The 18,041-nt window shown below is 49.2% G+C and overlaps 1 protein-coding gene across 2 annotated transcripts in view; it reads left to right on the top strand.

Annotated features, from left to right (window-relative positions):
• Positions 1-9,513: 9,513 nt before the first annotated feature.
• Positions 9,514-18,041, top strand: part of NID2 (nidogen 2) — a 71,601-nt gene continuing 63,073 nt past the window's right edge. For both annotated transcript variants that reach the window (XR_009245645.1, XM_058666431.1), the window contains exons 1-2: positions 9,514-10,092; positions 10,652-10,960. Coding sequence is in view for 1 of the 2 variants with exons in the window: in XM_058666431.1 (XP_058522414.1) it covers positions 9,529-10,092; positions 10,652-10,960 (873 nt within the window). In the remaining variant the exon portion in view is untranslated. The remainder of the gene's footprint in view (positions 10,093-10,651; positions 10,961-18,041) is intronic.

Here is an 18,041-nt window from a genome sequence, read left to right as displayed (position 1 = left end):
AGAGAGAAGGTTTTTCATCTACTGGTTCACTCCCCCAAATACTTGCAATGGCCAGAGATGAGGTGAACTGAAGCCGGGAGCCAGAAGCTTCTTCTGGGTCTCCCACATGGATGCAGGGTCCCTAGAACTTGGGCCATCCTCCGCTGCTTTCCCAGGCCACAAGAAGGGAGCTGGATCAGAGACGGAGCAGCTGGGACGTGAACCAGCACCCATATGGGATGCTGGTGCTGCAGAGCAGGGGATTACCATGCCACACCACCATGGTCCCTCTAATCCAGTTACTCTTACACACCCAAGAGGCAGCAGGTGATGACTCAGATACTTGAGTCCCTGCCACCCCAGTGGGAGCCTAAATGGAACTGCCTTTTCTCCCCTCCCCTCCAGCCCCGTTTCCTCCGCTCTTCCCCCCTCCCCTCCTCTCCTTCCCTTTTCTCTCTCCCACTTCCCTCTCCTCTCCCTCCCTACCTCTCTCTTTTAAAAAATACATTAAAATAAATACATTTTTATAACAAAGGGGTCCCAATTTAGTAGCCTAGTGGCAAAACCCTCGCCTTGCACGTGCTGGGATCCCAAATGGGCACCAGTTCGTGTCCTGCCAGCCCCTCTTCCCATCCAGCTCCCTGCTTGTGACCTAGGAAAGCAGTCAAGGACAGTCCGAAGGCTTGGGATCCTGCTCCTGGCTTCTGGCTTTGGATTGGCTGAACTCTGGCCATTGCAGCCATCTGGGGAGTGAACCAGCTAATGGAAGATATTTTTCTCTGTCTCTTCTTCTCTGTAAGTCTGACTTTCCAATAAAAATAAGTAACTCAAAAAAAGGAATTTTGTGGCTTTCATATTTCTTTTTTCTGTTTGTTACTGTGGCACTTTCTGGTGTTCACACTTAGAGGCTTTTGGGTCACAGTTCACAGTCACTTTGGATAGCTTATGGACCACGTTCCTGGCACCAGGTTAATAAAGTGTAACTCTCTGTGTGATGTCCAGGTCACAGTTCAGTAATTACCAGCTGTAGCACCCCATGCAAATCAGTTAAATCCTCAGAATCTCATTGTCTTTATCTTGTAGGTTGTCAAAGGATTGCAAACACTACATTACAGTGTCTACTACATAAGAAATACTCAAGAAATGATAGTTATCATCATTTCCAAATATAGTTGCAGATTCCTCAAGAGTCTGAGTCATAGTTCCTCTAAAAAGTTTAGATATTTATACTTCTCTAAGCATTTGTGGGATGATATTTAGTAAAGTCAGTCCAGCTTTATAAATGACAGAACAGGGATCTGCCTTGTAGCATAGTGGATTAAGCCGTATCTTGGTATGGTGCTGTTATTCCATAGGTGCTGGTTTGATCCCAGCTGCTCCAATTCCATTCCAGCTCTCTGCACATGTGTCCTGAAAAGCAATAGCTCAAGTATTTAGAGCACTGCTCCCCAAGTGGGAGGCCTGGAAGAAGTTCCTGGCCCCTGGTTTCAGCCTGACCCATCCTTGGCTAGTTCAGCTATTTAGGGAACGAACCACTGGATGGAGGATCTCTCTCTCTCTCCCCTCCCCCTCCCTTCCTCCCTCCCCCTCTCTCTTTTTCTCTCTCTCCACCTCTACCTCTCTCTTCCTCCACATCTCCCCCTCTCCCTCCCTGTTCTCTCTCTCTAATCTCCCCTGTCTCCCTCTATAACTCTGCCTCTCAAATACTTTTTTTCAATGATAGCAAATTAAATACCTGCCCTATCCCCATGTTACTGAGCAGATACAACCGATCTGCATAGCAACGTATCAGCTGCCCAGTTTGGGGCAGTAGAAAGCTTGTGTCCTGGAACTCCGCTGCTGTTTCTTGGGTTCACTCTGCTTTCAGACCTCACTGGTTAGGGTCTTGATAATGTTGTTTAATCCCTCTCAGATCATTTTATCTTTTTTTCTTGAGATTTATTTATTTACTTAAAATGTGGAGTTACAGAAAGAGAGAGAGAGAGAAAGAGAGAGAGAGAGACAGAGACAGAGAGAGGAGACAGAGAGAAGTATCTTATCTACTGATTTATTCTCCAAATGTCTACAGTGGCCAGACCAGGACAGAGCTGAAGCCAGGAGCCAAGAGCTTCTTCAGGGTCCCCTACATGGATACAGGGGCCCAAGAACTGGGGCCATCCTCTGCTGCTTTGCCAGTTACATCAGCAGGGAGCCAGATTGGAAGTGAAGCAGCTGGGACTGGAACCAGGGCCTATGGGCTGCTGATATAGCACTGGTCCCTCAGATCATTTTCTTTAATCATAAACTGATCACACTTGTTGGATGAAGGAAATGTTTCTGAAGAAACACCAGAAGGTCCGTGGCAACTGGAATTGGAGTAAGTTTAATGGTCAATGAGGCAAAAATAGTTTGAAATCCATGCAAAGAGGAGTCTTCAAAAAGTTCCCAGAAATGCATATATTGAAGCAAGCCATGTATGGGCTTAAAAAATCTTTTATACCAAAATAAGTTTATCTTTTAATTCTGTTTTGCCATGAACTTTCTGAAGTACTCTCTCATCCAATTCTCAGCTAGAGCTCAGTACATTATAAAAGTTCAATGATATAAAAATCTTGCTCTTCTTATTAGGGGCTTCATCAGCATCAACTTCAGGAAGGAACTGGCTAGCAAGTCACGTGTAACAGATATGAGGTGACCCAGGAGGCTCTAAGAAAAAGCTGCACAGATGAAGCCCAGAGCGATAGCCCCTGGGAACACAGCCACAGCCACCACCCCACAGAGATGGCACAAGCTGATGCCACCTGGGCAGTCACCACGCATGAGAAAATGACCAGCTCTGGTTCCTCAGCCCGTGTTATGTGGTTGCAGGCATTTATATGGGAGTGAGAAGTAGAAGCTTTAGGAACTTAGAGTCTGTGTAGGGGGAGAGGTCTTTGGGAAGATGAGGAGTACAGATGTTATATAAGTCAGTCCTCCCGCGTTGTTGAGTTTCTCCTGACCCATCAGTAGGAGTTACAGGAGTGGAGAAACCAATACCAGCTGTTCTTCCCCACGCTTTCCAGAGGTGGAGAACAGCACTGGCAATGGCTTCTTCAAATACATCTAACAGTGATGCATCTGATGGATTAACAGGAAAGACAAGCCTCTTAATCCTTTTATCTCCACGGATTTGCCAGATGGAATAAATATGTAAGGAATCAGGGAATGGATTTAAGAAAAAGAACAAGTATAAGGTACCGAGCAGCTAGGGGAGGACACAAGAAAACAGGGAACAACAGGATACCACTACACGAACGTGATGCTTGAGGCCCGCTAGCCTGCTGTAGGGACAGGCTTTAGCGGAGCAGCTCAGTGTTATAGGTGAGGAGCAAAGACAGGTGTGTTCAGAGCAGAGGCTTCTGGTGGCAGGTGGAACCAAGGAACACATCACCTGTGTGATGTGATGCCTGAGCTAAATACTGATTGAGAGCTCCTCAGATGACAGAAAAGATGTCCCAGACAAGGAACAGCATATGGAGACACTTTAGGGCCCAACTGGGTGTTGATGCATGAAGCAATGGCTTTGGCAAATGAGAGGCAATTTCAAAAATCTTGCAGAAAAATAGAATTAAAACCTTTTTTATTCAAAATTTTTTGTGATATATAGCTAGTGTTTTCATAACATACTTTTCATGAACTTCATTTACTTAAAAGGCAAGGAGAGACTGAGATAGAAAGATCTCCCATCTGCCAGTTTAAAACTCAAATACCCACAACAGCCAAGACTGGGCCAGAAGGGAGCCAGGAGCCAGGAACTCAGTCTGGGGCTCCCACATGGGTGGCAGGAACCCAAAGACTTGAGCCATCACCTGCTGCTTCCCAGCTGGGCAAAAGCTGGAGCGGGAAGAGCTAAGACTCTTCTCAGGAATTCCAATATGGGTTGTAGGTATCCTAAGTTCAAGCCAATCACCATCTCAAATGCCAGGCCCTCTGGGAACTCTTTGAAGACTCCTTACAGGGTCTGTCTCTTCCAATAACAAGGAGCCTGGTGACAGCCACTGGCTGCCTCCTCTCAGGATTCTTTTGCCTTGCCATATCTTTGTCCTCATAATTGGCATAGCATGGTCAGAAGACAGTTGGCCAAGCGCCAAACATCACATCCATTTAGAAAATAGCAAGTATAGGGAAAAACAATGATTCCCTTAATTACCAATACAAGCAACAACCCAGGAACCCCCAGACCTTGAACAGACGTCTGGCAGTTAGGACAGGACTGCGCCAGATGGCTTTTGACAGCAAGAGATGCTGAGAAAGCAAGCATTCTACTTGAAGAGAAAATAAGGGCAAGGAAGTAGGAGATTGGAACAAGCACTGGGCATGCCAACCATTCGTTTCTGTCACATAAGCCAGCAGGGGAGGGATGAGATGAGGAATTGGTAATACAGAAGCAGTGGAGATTGTTGGCTTTAACTGAAAGCGAGGACCCAGAGAGTGAGTGGAGTTTCTTTTCTTCTAGATGTGAGCCTGAGGAGGCATGTTGGTGTAAAGCCTAAACTCCAGCGAAGGCTGAGGACTGGAGGGTTTGGGGGATTGTTAGAATGCAGGTGGGAGATGAGGCCATTGGAGACCTCAGGCACTCAGGGGCAGTGTGGACCAAGGAGAGCGGAAGACCGGTGGACTGTGGCTTTAGACAGTGGAGATAGAGGAGGAGGGGCTCATGGGAGACACCACCAAGAAAGAGCAGTGTCAGGGACACCAAAGAGATCCAGTGAAATAGAGCCGACAAAGTGCCTCCAGAACTGGTAAGGGGCTGGCACCAGTGGTGCTCACCTGAGCTGCTCTGGGTCGGGGATGGAAGGGCCCAGAAGCAGGACAGGTGCAAGGATAAACCCCTCTCCTGTGGAGAAAGAAAATGAAGGTGACGAGGTAGGAGGGAGATTTTCTTTTCTTTTTTCCTTTTCTTTCTTTTCTTCTTAATATACTGGTAAGACAGGGATGAATGCTTTTAAAGGCTGAAGGGAAAGAAGCCACAGAAAGGGAAGGGACTGATGCGACAGGAGACTAGATCAATGCTGAGCAGATGGTGGGCAGAACTCCTGGGATGGTGGTTCTTTTCCTTGTAATTTTAATGATGCACAGCCATAATCCTAATGTATTACATGGAAAATTCCAGAAATAAAAATGTATACTCTCTTAAGCAGCTTTTATTATATTGTTGCAATTACTTTATTCTATTATTGTTAAACTTTTATTAAGCCTAATTTATGAATTAAACTTTATTTTTATTTATTTATTCATTTTTTTATTGGAAAAGCAGATTTACAAAAAGGAGAGACAGAAAGATCTTCCACCTGCTGGTTTACTGCCTAAATGGCTGCAAGGGCCAGAGCTGAGACAATCCGAAGCCAGGAGCTTCTTCCAGGTCTCCCACATGGGTGCATGGACCCAAGGCTCTGAGCTATCCTCAGGTCATCAGCAGGGAGTTGGATGAGAAGTGAAGCAGCCAGGACACGAACCGGCTGTTCCCCATATGGGATGCCAGTGCTTACAGGCAGAGAATTAGCCAGTTGAGCCACTGTGCTGGCCCCATAAACTAAACTTTACTATAGATATATGTGTAAAGCAAAAGTGTATTATGTGTGTGTGTGTCTGTGTGTATAATGTATGGACATGTATGCAGTCTGGGATTTCCCATGGTTTCAGGTACCCCGTGAACATCTTAGAACATAACCCCCAGGGACAGAGACTCCTCAGTCATGGTTAGCCTCAGCCGATCATAGTTCATTGCCAGGCCTGAGAGAGACCATCATTCCTGGGTTCATTGCACCCATGACCTGATCAATATGGAATTTCTAAAACCAAGACATAAAAGCAGACAACAGCTGGGAAAGCATCCAAGGCTGTCTGCCACCCCAGCTCACTCTGCTTAAAAAAATGTCAAGGAAAAAAAATCACATGTGTAGTGATTTATACCAAAAGACTGAAAGGTTTACAGTCTTTTTTTTTTTTCATATTGCACATTTTAATTCAAATTCTTCCTCACTCCAAGATTTTTCTGAGACTTAGCTCAGTTTCCATCAAATCCGAGTCTGCAAAGATGTGCTAATTGGCTTGTCTATTTTTTCCACATGTTCACACACCCACCCTGGAATTTAATGGATAGTCAAGTTATGCAAAGAATCACCATGTGCAACAAGAACAGCCACAGGCCCTGCCAAGGCCACCTCTAATACAAACACATCCACAGAGCTGTCAGTGCTATACATAGCACTTGCTCTCGAATGCCAGCATCTATTTGCCACCCGGGGGAACAAATGTGTTTTCATTCTCTTGGTTGAAATAAAAGGAGGTGTCATCATTGTTGAAGCCATGATATTTACAACAGAAACACACACACACACACCATGCAAAATCCCGGATGCTATATTGGCTTGCGTGAAGTCCTGCCTGTAAGCACTCTTACTTCTCCAGCAATACTCGGTCCAATCCAAGGGAGCTAGAAACTTCTGGAAGCCCCAGCCTGAAAGAGCCCCACCCCCACCCCTGCCTCCTCAGCCAGTCTGGCCGGTCACGGAAATTCTACCCTTGTGCAGGGAGCTGTGGATACAGAGAAGTATTTCTTCAATATTTACCTGGGTCAGTGACATGGCTGTAACAGATTTCTTTTCTGTCTTTCCCCAAAGACACAAAGTGACATTTTAAAGGTAAAACCACTCTTTTGGTGCCACAGAGCATTTTAAAAAAATGCTCCACTTCAGTAACACAGCTGTCCAGAGCCTCACACTGTAAGGAGAATTCAGCCACTGTAAGCACACAGGGAAACAAGACTTCATTTCAGGCCCTTGTACATTGTGCTTGCTTCTTTGCACTGAGTCACGCTCAAACGGGGGGACAGCCTCTCGGGCTCTTTTGCCTGTTTTGCTGTTCAGTGCATAAGTCACAACAGCCTTGCTTCTTCTTGTCAGTTACACTTTGTGGTCCCAAACAGATAGTGAGCTCTATAAGCTCATGGGGCACATCCTGTACTCCTTTTTACTTCTTGCAGAGCTGGGCTTGCCACGGTCAACTTACAGGAAATAGTTGTTGAATGAATGAGTGACCAAAAATTGGAGAGCAGGGCATGGGTTAGCTCTTGGCAGCCCAGGGAAAGCAGATTGGAAGATAAAGTGAGATTAGCAGGAAAGGTGATGTAGGGGAAAGAATGTTGCTTTCCCAGCCAGCACACAGAGGTCATGGTCCTGGGCAGGCTGGCTGACACTCACTCACCCAACACTATTTCTTAAAGCTTTCCTAATGAGTCAGGCAGCAAGGCATTGACTAAGACAAAAATCCCTGCTTTCAAGGTATGCTGGAGGTAGCGAAGGGGCATGCGCAGGTCAAGGATTGTGAGATGTGTGTGATGGGACATGGGATACTGGCAAGCACAGGGCACACACAGTGGGTTTCTGCTTCTGACTGTGGTCTCCAGGAAAGCTTCCTGGAGAAATTTCCTTTAAGCCTTGAAAGGAGAATGTTAGTTTGAGATTGACTAGGAAATCACATGGTGATTAATGCCCTAGCAGGTGGGGATCCGCTAAACCATAGCAAAGGGCGTTGCATTTGGAGTCTGCCCAGCACAGGCTGGACGCACATCCCAGTGCCCTGCCTTGTGCAGAGTAGAAGATGCCAGAGACTTGGAGGGTGTGGCCACACCCCTGTTCTGTTTCTTCCCTCCAGGAACCTATGACCCCCTGTGCTGTTCCCTGTTCCCTGTGCCCAAGAACAAGCTCCCAATAAACCTTGCCTGCGTGTCATCTTGGCCTCTTGTTGGTTTCTATTGCAAGGGATCAAAGAACCTCACATCGATATCCACAGTGAGTGTTTTTAAGTCTTAATTTCCTTTACACACTGTTTAGCTGTATCAGTGATCTGTTGCTACATGATAAATTATCCCCAAATATAATGGCTTAGAACAAAATGCATTTAAGTATCCATTGGGGGGAGGGGCAGTGTCTGGCATTTGGGCTCTGGCTTAAAGGGATCCTCTGCCTCAGGGCCTCTGCAGCCCTGAAGTGTCACCTGGGGCTGAGTGGGCACCTCAAAACCCAGTGGGGAAGGAACCACTTCAAAGCTCACTTACACATCTGTAGACAGAATTCAGTGGCTAACTTTTTGCCACATTTTGTTAGTTAGGTCACCCAAAGGTGAGCTAACATTGGTATCCCCATGGCCTATGGGAGTGCCAGCTTTCAATTCCCCGGGGGGCCGCTGCTGCTCTCAACTTCCTGTTGACGCACACCCTGGGAAGTAGCTGGTCCTGATTCAAGTGGTTGAGTCCCTGCCACCCACAAGGGAGAGCTGGGTTGAGTTCATGCTGGCCCCCAACCCTGACTGTGCAGGTATTTGAGGGAGTGAACCAGCAGATGGGAATTCTGTCTGCATCTTTATCTCTCAAGTAAATAAAAGAAGACAGGAAATGGAGGTGGGAGGAGGAAGTCCAAGGGGGCAGTCCACATTCCTGGGGCAGGAATTAGGCAAGGGGGGCTGGTGACAGCAGGAAGCGAACATCCTCCGGGGCCAGCCTCCCCGGTTTGCATAGCTTAGAGCCACTAGTAAATAATAGTGGCTGCTATGATGATGCCGAGTCGAGCAATGGGGGCGGGGAGAGAAACCACAGGCACGGGAGTAAACTTAGGTGATCTTGGACTAGGCACTTTTCCTAATCTCTGCGCTTTCAACCCTCAGTGAACTGGAAAATTTCTGACCCCAGAAGAGTAAGAAAATAAACACGTGGAATCGAAAATACGGTTTTGTAAAAGCAAACACACAACTCTCACAGCCCCACGTAAGAAGCGGCTTTGGACCACGTTTCCACTTGATGTTGATTCGCTGAGGCTCGGGGTCTGCCATTTTCCAAGTCTGTGATGTTTGGCCCCGCGCGAGCTCAGCAGGACGTGTGTGGCTGGAATAAGCAGAGAAATCTCCAGAGCTCCTTAAAGACAGCTCCAAGGGTTAGCTTCCCCCTCCCCCTTTCAATATCTCTGCTTCCAAGGACCCCCAACAGGGAGCCTCAGAGGGAACACAGACTACCTGGGAAAGTGCTAGCCGGCCCTCATAAAACACGGTAATAAAACCACGTCGGGGAGCCCGAGGCTTGGCGTTTCAGGGGACATGCGTGCTGGTAGCCTACGGGAATCGCGCGGGCAGCGGGTGAGACCTGGTGCCCGGCGTTCCGGAGGGCCCCCTGGTGCGGAGTGTCCCCCGGGGAGGCACCGCCCGAGCCGACCCGCGGCCATTTCAGAGGGTGGGGTGCTCGCGCCTCCGGCGCCGGCGTTTCCGGAGGGGACAGAACTCAGCAGTGGCCCCTTGGAGAGGGGGCGGGGGAGAGGACAGGCGGCCGGCCGAGGTGGCTGCGAAAACCTCCAATAGCACCTGGTCCTCATAAGGGCCTGGGTACCGACGGGTACCGCAGCGTCGCTGGAGCCCCCCGCATCCCGGGGGTCAGTGGCTGCGCGCGGGCGCTGGACCCTGTACGCATCGGTCGCCCCCTCCAGCCTCGCTGCCCTGGAACTTGTCCGGTCGCTGGGATCTCCGGGGCGGGACACACTTGGGATGGCGAGGGAGCCCCGAGCGGCCGAGGGGCGAGGCCGGGGTGCAGCGCAGCCCAGCCCAGCAGCAAGCTTCCTCGCAGCCCACTCCGCCGCTCCCGAGACCGCTGCCTCGACTAATCCTAACCAGAACCAGATGTGGGGCCCGCGGCCAGACTTTCTCAGAGCCGGTGATTGGCCCCAGGCCCAGGGCCTCGGCCAATCGGCGCGCCGGGGCGGGCCTGGAGTCCCCACCGCGCGGACGCCCGCCGACCGCCCGCCCGGGTCTCGGGCAGGCAGCTGGGCCGGCACGCCGCGGACCACGGGCGGGACGCACGGAGCGGCCGGGCTGCCCACGGGCCGAGCGAGCATGCCGGGCCACCGTGCGGCCGGACGGGCGCCGCCGCCGCCACAGCTGCTGCTGTGGGTGCTGCTGCTGTCACGGGCCGCGGCGCTGCACCCGGACGAGCTGTTCCCCTACGGGGAGTCGCTCGGCGACCAGCTCCTGCCGGAGGGCGACGACGAAAGCTCGGCCGTGCGGCTGGCCGTCCCCCTGCGCTTCTACGACGGCCAGTTCAGCCATCTCTATGTGAGTCTCCTGGCGCGCTGGTCACCGGGACGGGGAATCAGCTGTGTATCTGTCTCCTGGAAGCCCCTAGCTTGGGAAGGGACTAAGGAGTCCCCCACTCGCTCCCAGCTGTCACGGCTTCTCCCCGCCGTCAGTCCCGGGGTGCGCCCCTGCTTGGCTCACCCAACGCGGTGACCTGACCCGCTGCAGCTGGGAAGCCAAGACCTGTGGCAACCCAGGCCCACCGCATCCCGTTAGCTGCGGCTGCTTGGGGCCCAGTGGAGGAGGGGGTCTGCCGCGCGCCCCGCAAGGAGCCCGAGAGCGTCTGCAGGGCCCCGGGGCCTCCTCCTTGGACCTGCCAGCCTTCTCCCCAGGGACGTGAGGGCTTCCTGCTGGGCAAGCCGTGGGGTGCGGCGGGGGGTCAGCAAATTGCAATGCGCCCTGGAGCTGTTGTACAGTGTGGGACTTTTGCCAAAGTCGTGCCGGGGCAGCAGTTGCTTCTGTGGGGACACGTCCGGACTCGGCGGTGTCCGTCCTCGGGCTGCAGCCTCTCTCACCACCCGTCCCTTTCCTCTCCCAGGTGGGCACCAACGGCATCATCTCCACCCAGGACTTCCCCAGGGAGACACAGTACGTAGACGACGATTTCCCCACGGACTTCCCGGCTATCGCCCCCTTCTTGGCCGACATCGACACGAGCCACGGCCGGGGACGGGTGCTGTACCGCCAGGACACCTCCCCGGCCGTGCTGGGCCTGGCCGCCCGCTACGTGCGCACAGGCTTCCCGCGTGCCGCAGCCTCCTTCAGCCCCACGCACGCCTTCGTGGCCACCTGGGAGCAGGTGGGCGCCTACGAGGAGGTCAGGCACGGGGCAGCGCCTTCCGAGGAGGTAAGTGACTGTGACCGGGAGAGGAGGGGTTGCTGGCTGTGCTGAGCCCCTGGAGATTGGGCTGGAATTCTGGGCCGGAAGCCAAGGATTGGCCTGAGTTTCTGGAGTGCGCTCGCTAGCTCTTGCTCTGATCCTGCTGTATCTCTGGGTGACCCCGGGGGTGGGCGGGGGGCGAGGAGGGGGAAGTGGCTTGGATGTGAAAAAGTGAGCGGAAGCCGGGCCAGGGGTTTGCTCTCTGAAGAAGCAGGCTTGGGAGCTGGGGGAGGGGCTGCGGGCCTAGAGAAAGCTTGGTTGCTTTTTAGGATTACCTCTTAGTGTACGGGCTTTTCTAATTAAATGTTGGTTGAAAGGAAAAAAAAGATCAGATAACATAAGGAATTTGGAAAAGAACAGCCAGTCATTTTTTTCTAGCAGTGTTATACGGTTTTATGTGTAAGGTTTCCAGACTTTTCTCCCATGCCTATGGCAGTTGCTGTCCATTGACAGTGGCGAGTTCACACGGTTGTGCAACTTGGTGTTTTCTGTTGAGTAACACGTAGTGAGTAGGGTTCAATGTTAATAACTGTGTTTCTGCAGCATTGTTATCGGTGGCTTCGTGGTATTCCAACCAGCGGGTTGACTCAGACATTGCGCTCAGTTAAGGTTAATCATTTCTTCTTTTTTCGTCATTACAAATGATCCCTTGAAGCACCTTTTGAAAAGTGCAACCCTCTACGCATGTCTTTCGTGGATGCTCCAGGAAGTGCGCTGGGCAGGCCCGCAAGGAGGTGGTTTTTTGTTTTTTGTTTTTTTCTTTTTTTAATAAGGTTTTTGATTCCTTTGGCCAAATCACTGTCCAGGTACCAGTTGATATGCTCTCTGGTTTACAGAAAACCGTCCTAAATCTGATGGTTTCTACTTGGAGAAAGGGAGACAAGCCAGGCTCGTATTTGGGATGCTTGGCAGCAGCACTGGGACATTGCAGATGGATGAGGCGGGGCCGGGGTAGCTTAGTATGTGGCAGCCTGCCCTGTTCCTGGAGCGGGCGCAGGCTTGCTTGTGTGAAGTTGAACTTCAGTCTAAGCTCTCGTATTTTAAAGAGTGGAACACCAACCTTCTATCTCTGGTTTAGAAAGTCCTTTTTTTATATTTAACTCAGAAATAAACATTGTGGACCTTTATGAGAAACAACAGGATGTTTTGATGGATGAATGCAGTCGGAATGGCCACAACAAGCTAATGAACAAGTGTGGTCCTACTTAAACCTAGCAGTTTTTTTGTGGTGAGAGCACTGAAAAAAAAATGCTTTTTAAACAGATTTGTTGGTTTTGCTTGCAAGGAGGAGAGGGAGGGAGGGAAAGAAATAGGAGAATGAGGTCTAGCTCCTATCAGCTTCTTTCATTCCCAGTTACCCCCAACAGGTGAGGCTTAAGTTGGGAGCCGCGAGCATAATGCAGCTCTCATGGGGTAACAGGGACACAGTTATGCAAGCCTTACTGCTGCTTCTGACACCTGCGTCCACAGGAACCTGGAGTTAGGAGTTGGAGGCAGGGAGCGTTCCGGGGCTCTCCTGTGGGAGGTACCCATATTAACTGCTATGCCAAACACCTCTCCCCACAGACGACTAGTGCATTATCAGTTTTAACTAGATCTCTTGGACTTTCTCATGTCTAAATGAGATTTTGTTGCCTGTAGCAGCTTTCTGATACCCCCTACTGCTGATGTGTTCCTATTTTAATTCAAATGTTTTGTTAGCTATGGAATGATAGCCTGTATTCCCCTAATAAGTTAGGAAGCTTGCCTGCTGATGCTGACTAGCTCAAGATGGTGACCATTCTTTTTAGTATCTTTTTATGTGTATGTTTTACTTAGTTGAAAGGCGGAGAGAGAGAAGGAAATCTCCCATCTGCTGGTTTACTCCCCAGATGCCCTCAATAGCTGGAAACTGTTAGTCATTGATGAGTGGTAGGGCCCCAGGTGCATGAGTCACCGCGTGCTGTCTCCAAGGGCACACACTTGCAGGAAGCCAGAGTCAGGAACGGAGCCAGGACTCAAATCCAAGCACACCAGACAAGGATCCCAGCATCCCAAGTTGTCTCTTAACCGGGATCCGAACACCTGTCGCCAGTGCTGACTCTTGTTCAGTTTTCCTCTAGAGTGAGAGAATTGTTTCCTACAAGTCATACTAAGCAAAGATCTAGAAATAAAACTTGGGAATTTTTACCATTCAACAGTTTGGTCAAGCAACATCTAGTTTTATTGATTGAATAGCTTCATTGTTTTAGTTACTTATTTAAAGCAGAGAGAAAGAGTGTGAACCTCTATTCATTGGCTTGTTCCCTAAATGTCTATAATGGCTGAGGATGGACCAGGTAGAAAGTGGAAGCCAGGAATTCAGTCCAGCTCTCCTGTGTGCACTGCAGGGAAGAGTTACCCAAGTGATCACCTGTTGCCTCTAGGGTGGACATTAACAGGAAACTGGAATCAGGAAGGGAGTTGAGATGCCATGCAGGCACTGTCATAGGTGAGCCAGCATCCCAGACTGTGCGTTCATCACTAGTCCAGATGCTCACCACTGTTGGATAGCTTTGAAAGTGCATGAGTTTTGACAACTCAATTATGATTTCATGGAATACATTCCATTCAGACAAACAGACAAACCTTTGTGCAGGACACTGGGCCAGATGGAAGACTGGAGAGGCTGCAAAGATGAGCGAGACAGGACTGCATTTGTTGTGTTGCATTCGTTCGATCATTTTTGTGTGTGAGTCTTCATAAATTGACTTAAAATGAACGATCAAAAGAACTATCAAAATGAACTATAGAAGAACATTAGGAAATCATAAGTTGGGGCCAGCACCATGGCTTAGGAGGTAAAGCTACTGCCTGTGGCGCTGACATCTCAAACAGGTGTTGCTTTGAGTTCCAGCTGCTCCACTTCTGATGCAGCTCCCTGCTAATGTGTTAGGAAAGCAGCGGAAGATGGCCCAAGTGTTTGCTTGGGCCCTTGCACCCATGTGGGAGAACTGGAAGAAGCTCCCAGCTTCAAACTAGTTCAGCTTTGCTGTTACAGCCATTTGGGGAGTGAACCAGCAAATGGAAGATCTCTTTTTCTGTGCCTCTCCTTCTCTCTAACTCTACCTTTCACTAAAAATCCCCCCCCCAAAAAAAAGGCAAATGATTTATAATCCCACTAATTTAGAATTTACCACTGCCCATACTTTACTGTTAATTTACACTTTTTTGTTAAAAAGAAATCTCAAACATGGCATATTTATATATGGATAAATAATTTACATTGAAACACAGGCAAGAATTAGCCGAAAGACCATTTTGGATCACTTACTGTATGTCAGTCCTGAGACAGATGGTGTGAAAGGACGGCCTCTTATCCTCCAAGCTCTCCTTGTTTAGGAGGCACTTTGAGGAGTTTTCACTGTAAGCATGGTAGCCTCTGGTCTCGGATGGGTTAACCCTAGCCCTGCCTTTTGAGGGGGCTCCAGTGAGAAAGCAACTCTAAATCTGTGTTGAGTGGTAGAACATTCCTAATAGAAGGATGCCCTGTGACGTGTAAACCGTGTGCCGATTGCATGTGTTTTGCCGATTGTGTTGCTTCAGAAGAGAAAGGGTGACGGACGTGGGGCTGTAAAGGCCATGGGGCAGAGGCAGACCCTGTTGTGGGGGGAGACTGACCTTGCTTCCTTGTCAGTGGGCTACCTTCCAAACTATTTTAAATTGTTAGAACTCTTTCGTGTGTGCGCCATTTGGAGGAGGTGTAGACACCATATTTTGATGTGTATTATGTATGCTATTCGTTTAAAATGTCTTGTTGATTTCTATTCACTATCTTACTATGCTTTTCTTATTATGATCCTAATAGATATATTTAACAGAAAGTGTTGTTTGCGTTTCACAGATGGTAGCAAATAGGAGATAAGGCCTTGGTCCAGCTTGGCGAATTGAAAGCAGATTTTGAATACAGGTTTATTGATTCTTAGGTTCTTTTGATTTTGTTTGTTTGGGGCTTATACTCAGACTTTTCTGGCATTATTTCCTTGATTTAAGGAGTGTTGGTGGAGAATTATACCTTTCCCAAAGGTGTTTTGTCAATAAGGCCTGGCTCTTACTGTCTCAGGGTGGCATTGGCGTCAGATTCCTTGGACCCACATTTCATTCTAAGGAAGAATGAATTTGGAATGAAATCTGCAAAGGGCACCTTTGAAGCCAGTCTTTCACAAATTAGTATCCCAGTTCTCAGCAGAGGATCCAGTTGTAGCTGTCTTTTTCAGGAAAGTTGAGCAAGATAAATGGGAAAATGAGCGGTTTCTCACAGGCTTGGAGGTCATGAGGTTGTGTCATCGCCTGGAGGCCCCAGTTTCATCAGAGCTGCTTTGAAATTTTTTAAAAAAGTTATCTGTCCCAGTTATATTGGCAGCATGTAAGTAAGCTTCTCATATCAAGAAGCAAGCAGTGGCTTTAAGGGGTTGTCCAGTGGCGTTAGAAGCTGACCAAGCCACAGCCTTGGCTTTCCAGTCTGGAAAGTAGGGAGGCAGTGCCTTACAGGATTGTAGTGGACACGAACTGACATGACACATTCTGGTCCCCAAACAGATGCTCAGCCATCCTGCGTTCCCTGCGTTGGCTTGGTAAAAATGGATTCTGGAAACTTGGTTTGTCTCACCTTTAAGCATGCTGTGATATCAACTCTTCGCGTAAACACTCCTTACAGACTAAGTTTTCCGATCTGCCATGTTTTTCTAGTCAGTTGATTTTTCTTCAAAGAGTGTTAGAGTAGGGAAAGATTGGTGGATTCCATCCCTCAGCTACTTTGTTAATTAAAGTCATTCTTCAGACATTGTGGTATGCTGATTGGCTTTAGAATTTGTTTCATTTAGAAAGGCAGTGAGGACTCTGGATCCAGGATGTTTTTTTTTTCAGTCACCTATGTTGAAAGTTCTTTTGAAAGAGCCCTGGGTCTTGAGTTCTTGTTTTAATCAGTCTCTGGGAGTAGATTTTGGAAGTCCTCTCTCTTGTTTGTGGGCCAGTGTGGCTCTGTGTGGCTTTCTTCACTCTTGGCATGCTAACCTTGTTTTGCAGAATTACTAGAACTGTGACCATATCAGAGGAATGGCATCTTTGCCATTTAAAATAATTTCAGGTGGTTCCTTTTCTCTCCGTCGGTGTTGGCATTGGGCATGACCAGATGTTGTTTTTGATACTGCAGGAATGTCAAGATGTAATTTCATCTGAAAAAAAAAATGTGAACAAATAGAGTTTATCAACCCAATGAATCTGAGATATTTTGGAACTGTTATAGGTGTGTCAACAGAGTAAATCATGGTGTGGATCTTCAGAGAACTTACTGATGGGTGGCATGGAAAGGACTGGTGTTTAGCTGCGTCTCCTTTGAGGTGAGGAGTAGTTTGTCATTTTAGGAATGAGGTCATGAAGAACTGAGTTACACAGATCTGTGTGAGGTGGGAAGTGTTTTGTTGACCTGGAGTTTAAGTTGCGTTGAAGGGGCTGTACGTACGGGTGTGGGGGATGAGGTAGTGAGAGAGGGTTCCAAGCTGGGGGTGTGAGAATGCAAACAGCTGGAGGAGTCATGGAAGTGACATACGTCAGAGGCTTAGGAGGTTGCCCAAGCAAGTCCTCCCAGAGGGGCCTGATGCCCTGGTCTGAACGGTGATGGGCATTGACCAAGGGTTGGTTTACAAGTGGGGAATCGGAGACCAGATGCAGGCCTTCATGGTAACTTTTGGACTTCTGCAGCCGAGTTCCCGAAGAGGGCAGGTCTGCTGTGTGTCTGGGAGGATTTGCCTTGAATCTGAGACTGAGCTGCTGGGACCCAGAGAACAGGGCCATGGGGTGGAAATGGCCTGAAAAGTACTCAAGTCCTGTGGTCAATCAGCTGCCCGGAGGCTTTTCTGTTAGGCACATGATAACACTGAGCTTTTATTTTGAAATTGTTTTCTTTTTAAAGATGGAGGCATGGATACCGCCTTGTAACAGCTCAAGTTCCTAGCTACCAGAGAAGTCCCCTCTTCACCTACCCCCTGCCCTTTTTCTTAAGATTTATTTTATTTTTACTTGAAAGGCAGAGTTAGCAAAAGAGAGACAGAGGGATCTTTCATTCACTGATTTACTCCCCAAATGTCTGCAGTGGCCAGAGTTGGGCTGATTTAAAGCCAGGAGCCAGGAGGTTCTTCCAGGTCTCCCATGTGGGTGCAGAGGCCCAAGGACTTGGGCCATCCTCTGCAGCTTTCTCAGGCCGTAAGCAGGGAGCTGGATCAGAATTGGAGCAGCTGGGACCTAAACTGTTGCCTATATGAAATGTTGGTGACATAGATGGGGACTTAGCCTGCTGTGTGCCGGGGTGCCAGCCCCTTATGTTTGAAATTTTTTTAATGATTTGTTTAGTCATTCATCTGCTGAAGGTACAGCATGGGCCCTAAGGAAGACAAGAAGCAGAACGCTGGGACCCCCTGAAGGAGTCACCCTACTCTTTTTCCTTTTCCTTTCGTACTTCACTCTTGGGGAGCAAGATGGCCCTGGTCTGCTTTTTTTTTTTTTTTTTGTCAGATGGCTGCTATTGATGAAAGGAGCTGCAAAGGGAGAAGCTCTGGAGGGGCGTGGCTTGGATCCATCAGCCCAGGTCTGGCAAGTGTCACATTGGCACCGAGTGGTGATGTCCTTTACTAGGCGGGAAGGGCAGACCTCTGCTGGCTTCCTGGCTTTGGTCTGGCTTTTGTCTCTGATAACAGGAAGGCAGGCAGGACCCTTGAAGAGGGCCAGCTGTTGGCCTGTCGCTTGCTCCCTTCCCTGTCTGCCCCCTTCATTCCCCCTCCCCCCTCACCCCCCTCTGGGGTCCTGGGGAAGCTGGGAAGTGGTGACCCCTGTGGAGGGCTTGGCAGCCCATCTGAGGATTTCGCCTCCCAGAGGCCCTAGCTGGGAATGTGAGGACCTTTCCCTGCTGGGAGGCGCACAAGGGGTGCTTTGCAGGGAGAAGCCCTCCAGGGCTGCCTGAAGCAGGCCTCTTAGCAGCTGGGTGGAGAAGCCAGTAGATCTGACCAGACATTCACGGGGTTGTCGTGATGTAGGA

This window comes from Ochotona princeps, chromosome 6 (assembly GCF_030435755.1).
Source record: "Ochotona princeps isolate mOchPri1 chromosome 6, mOchPri1.hap1, whole genome shotgun sequence".
Taxonomy (NCBI): domain Eukaryota; kingdom Metazoa; phylum Chordata; class Mammalia; order Lagomorpha; family Ochotonidae; genus Ochotona; species Ochotona princeps.
The sequence above is the reverse complement of the archived record's forward strand: the minus strand, read 5'-3'. Positions and strand labels throughout refer to the sequence as shown.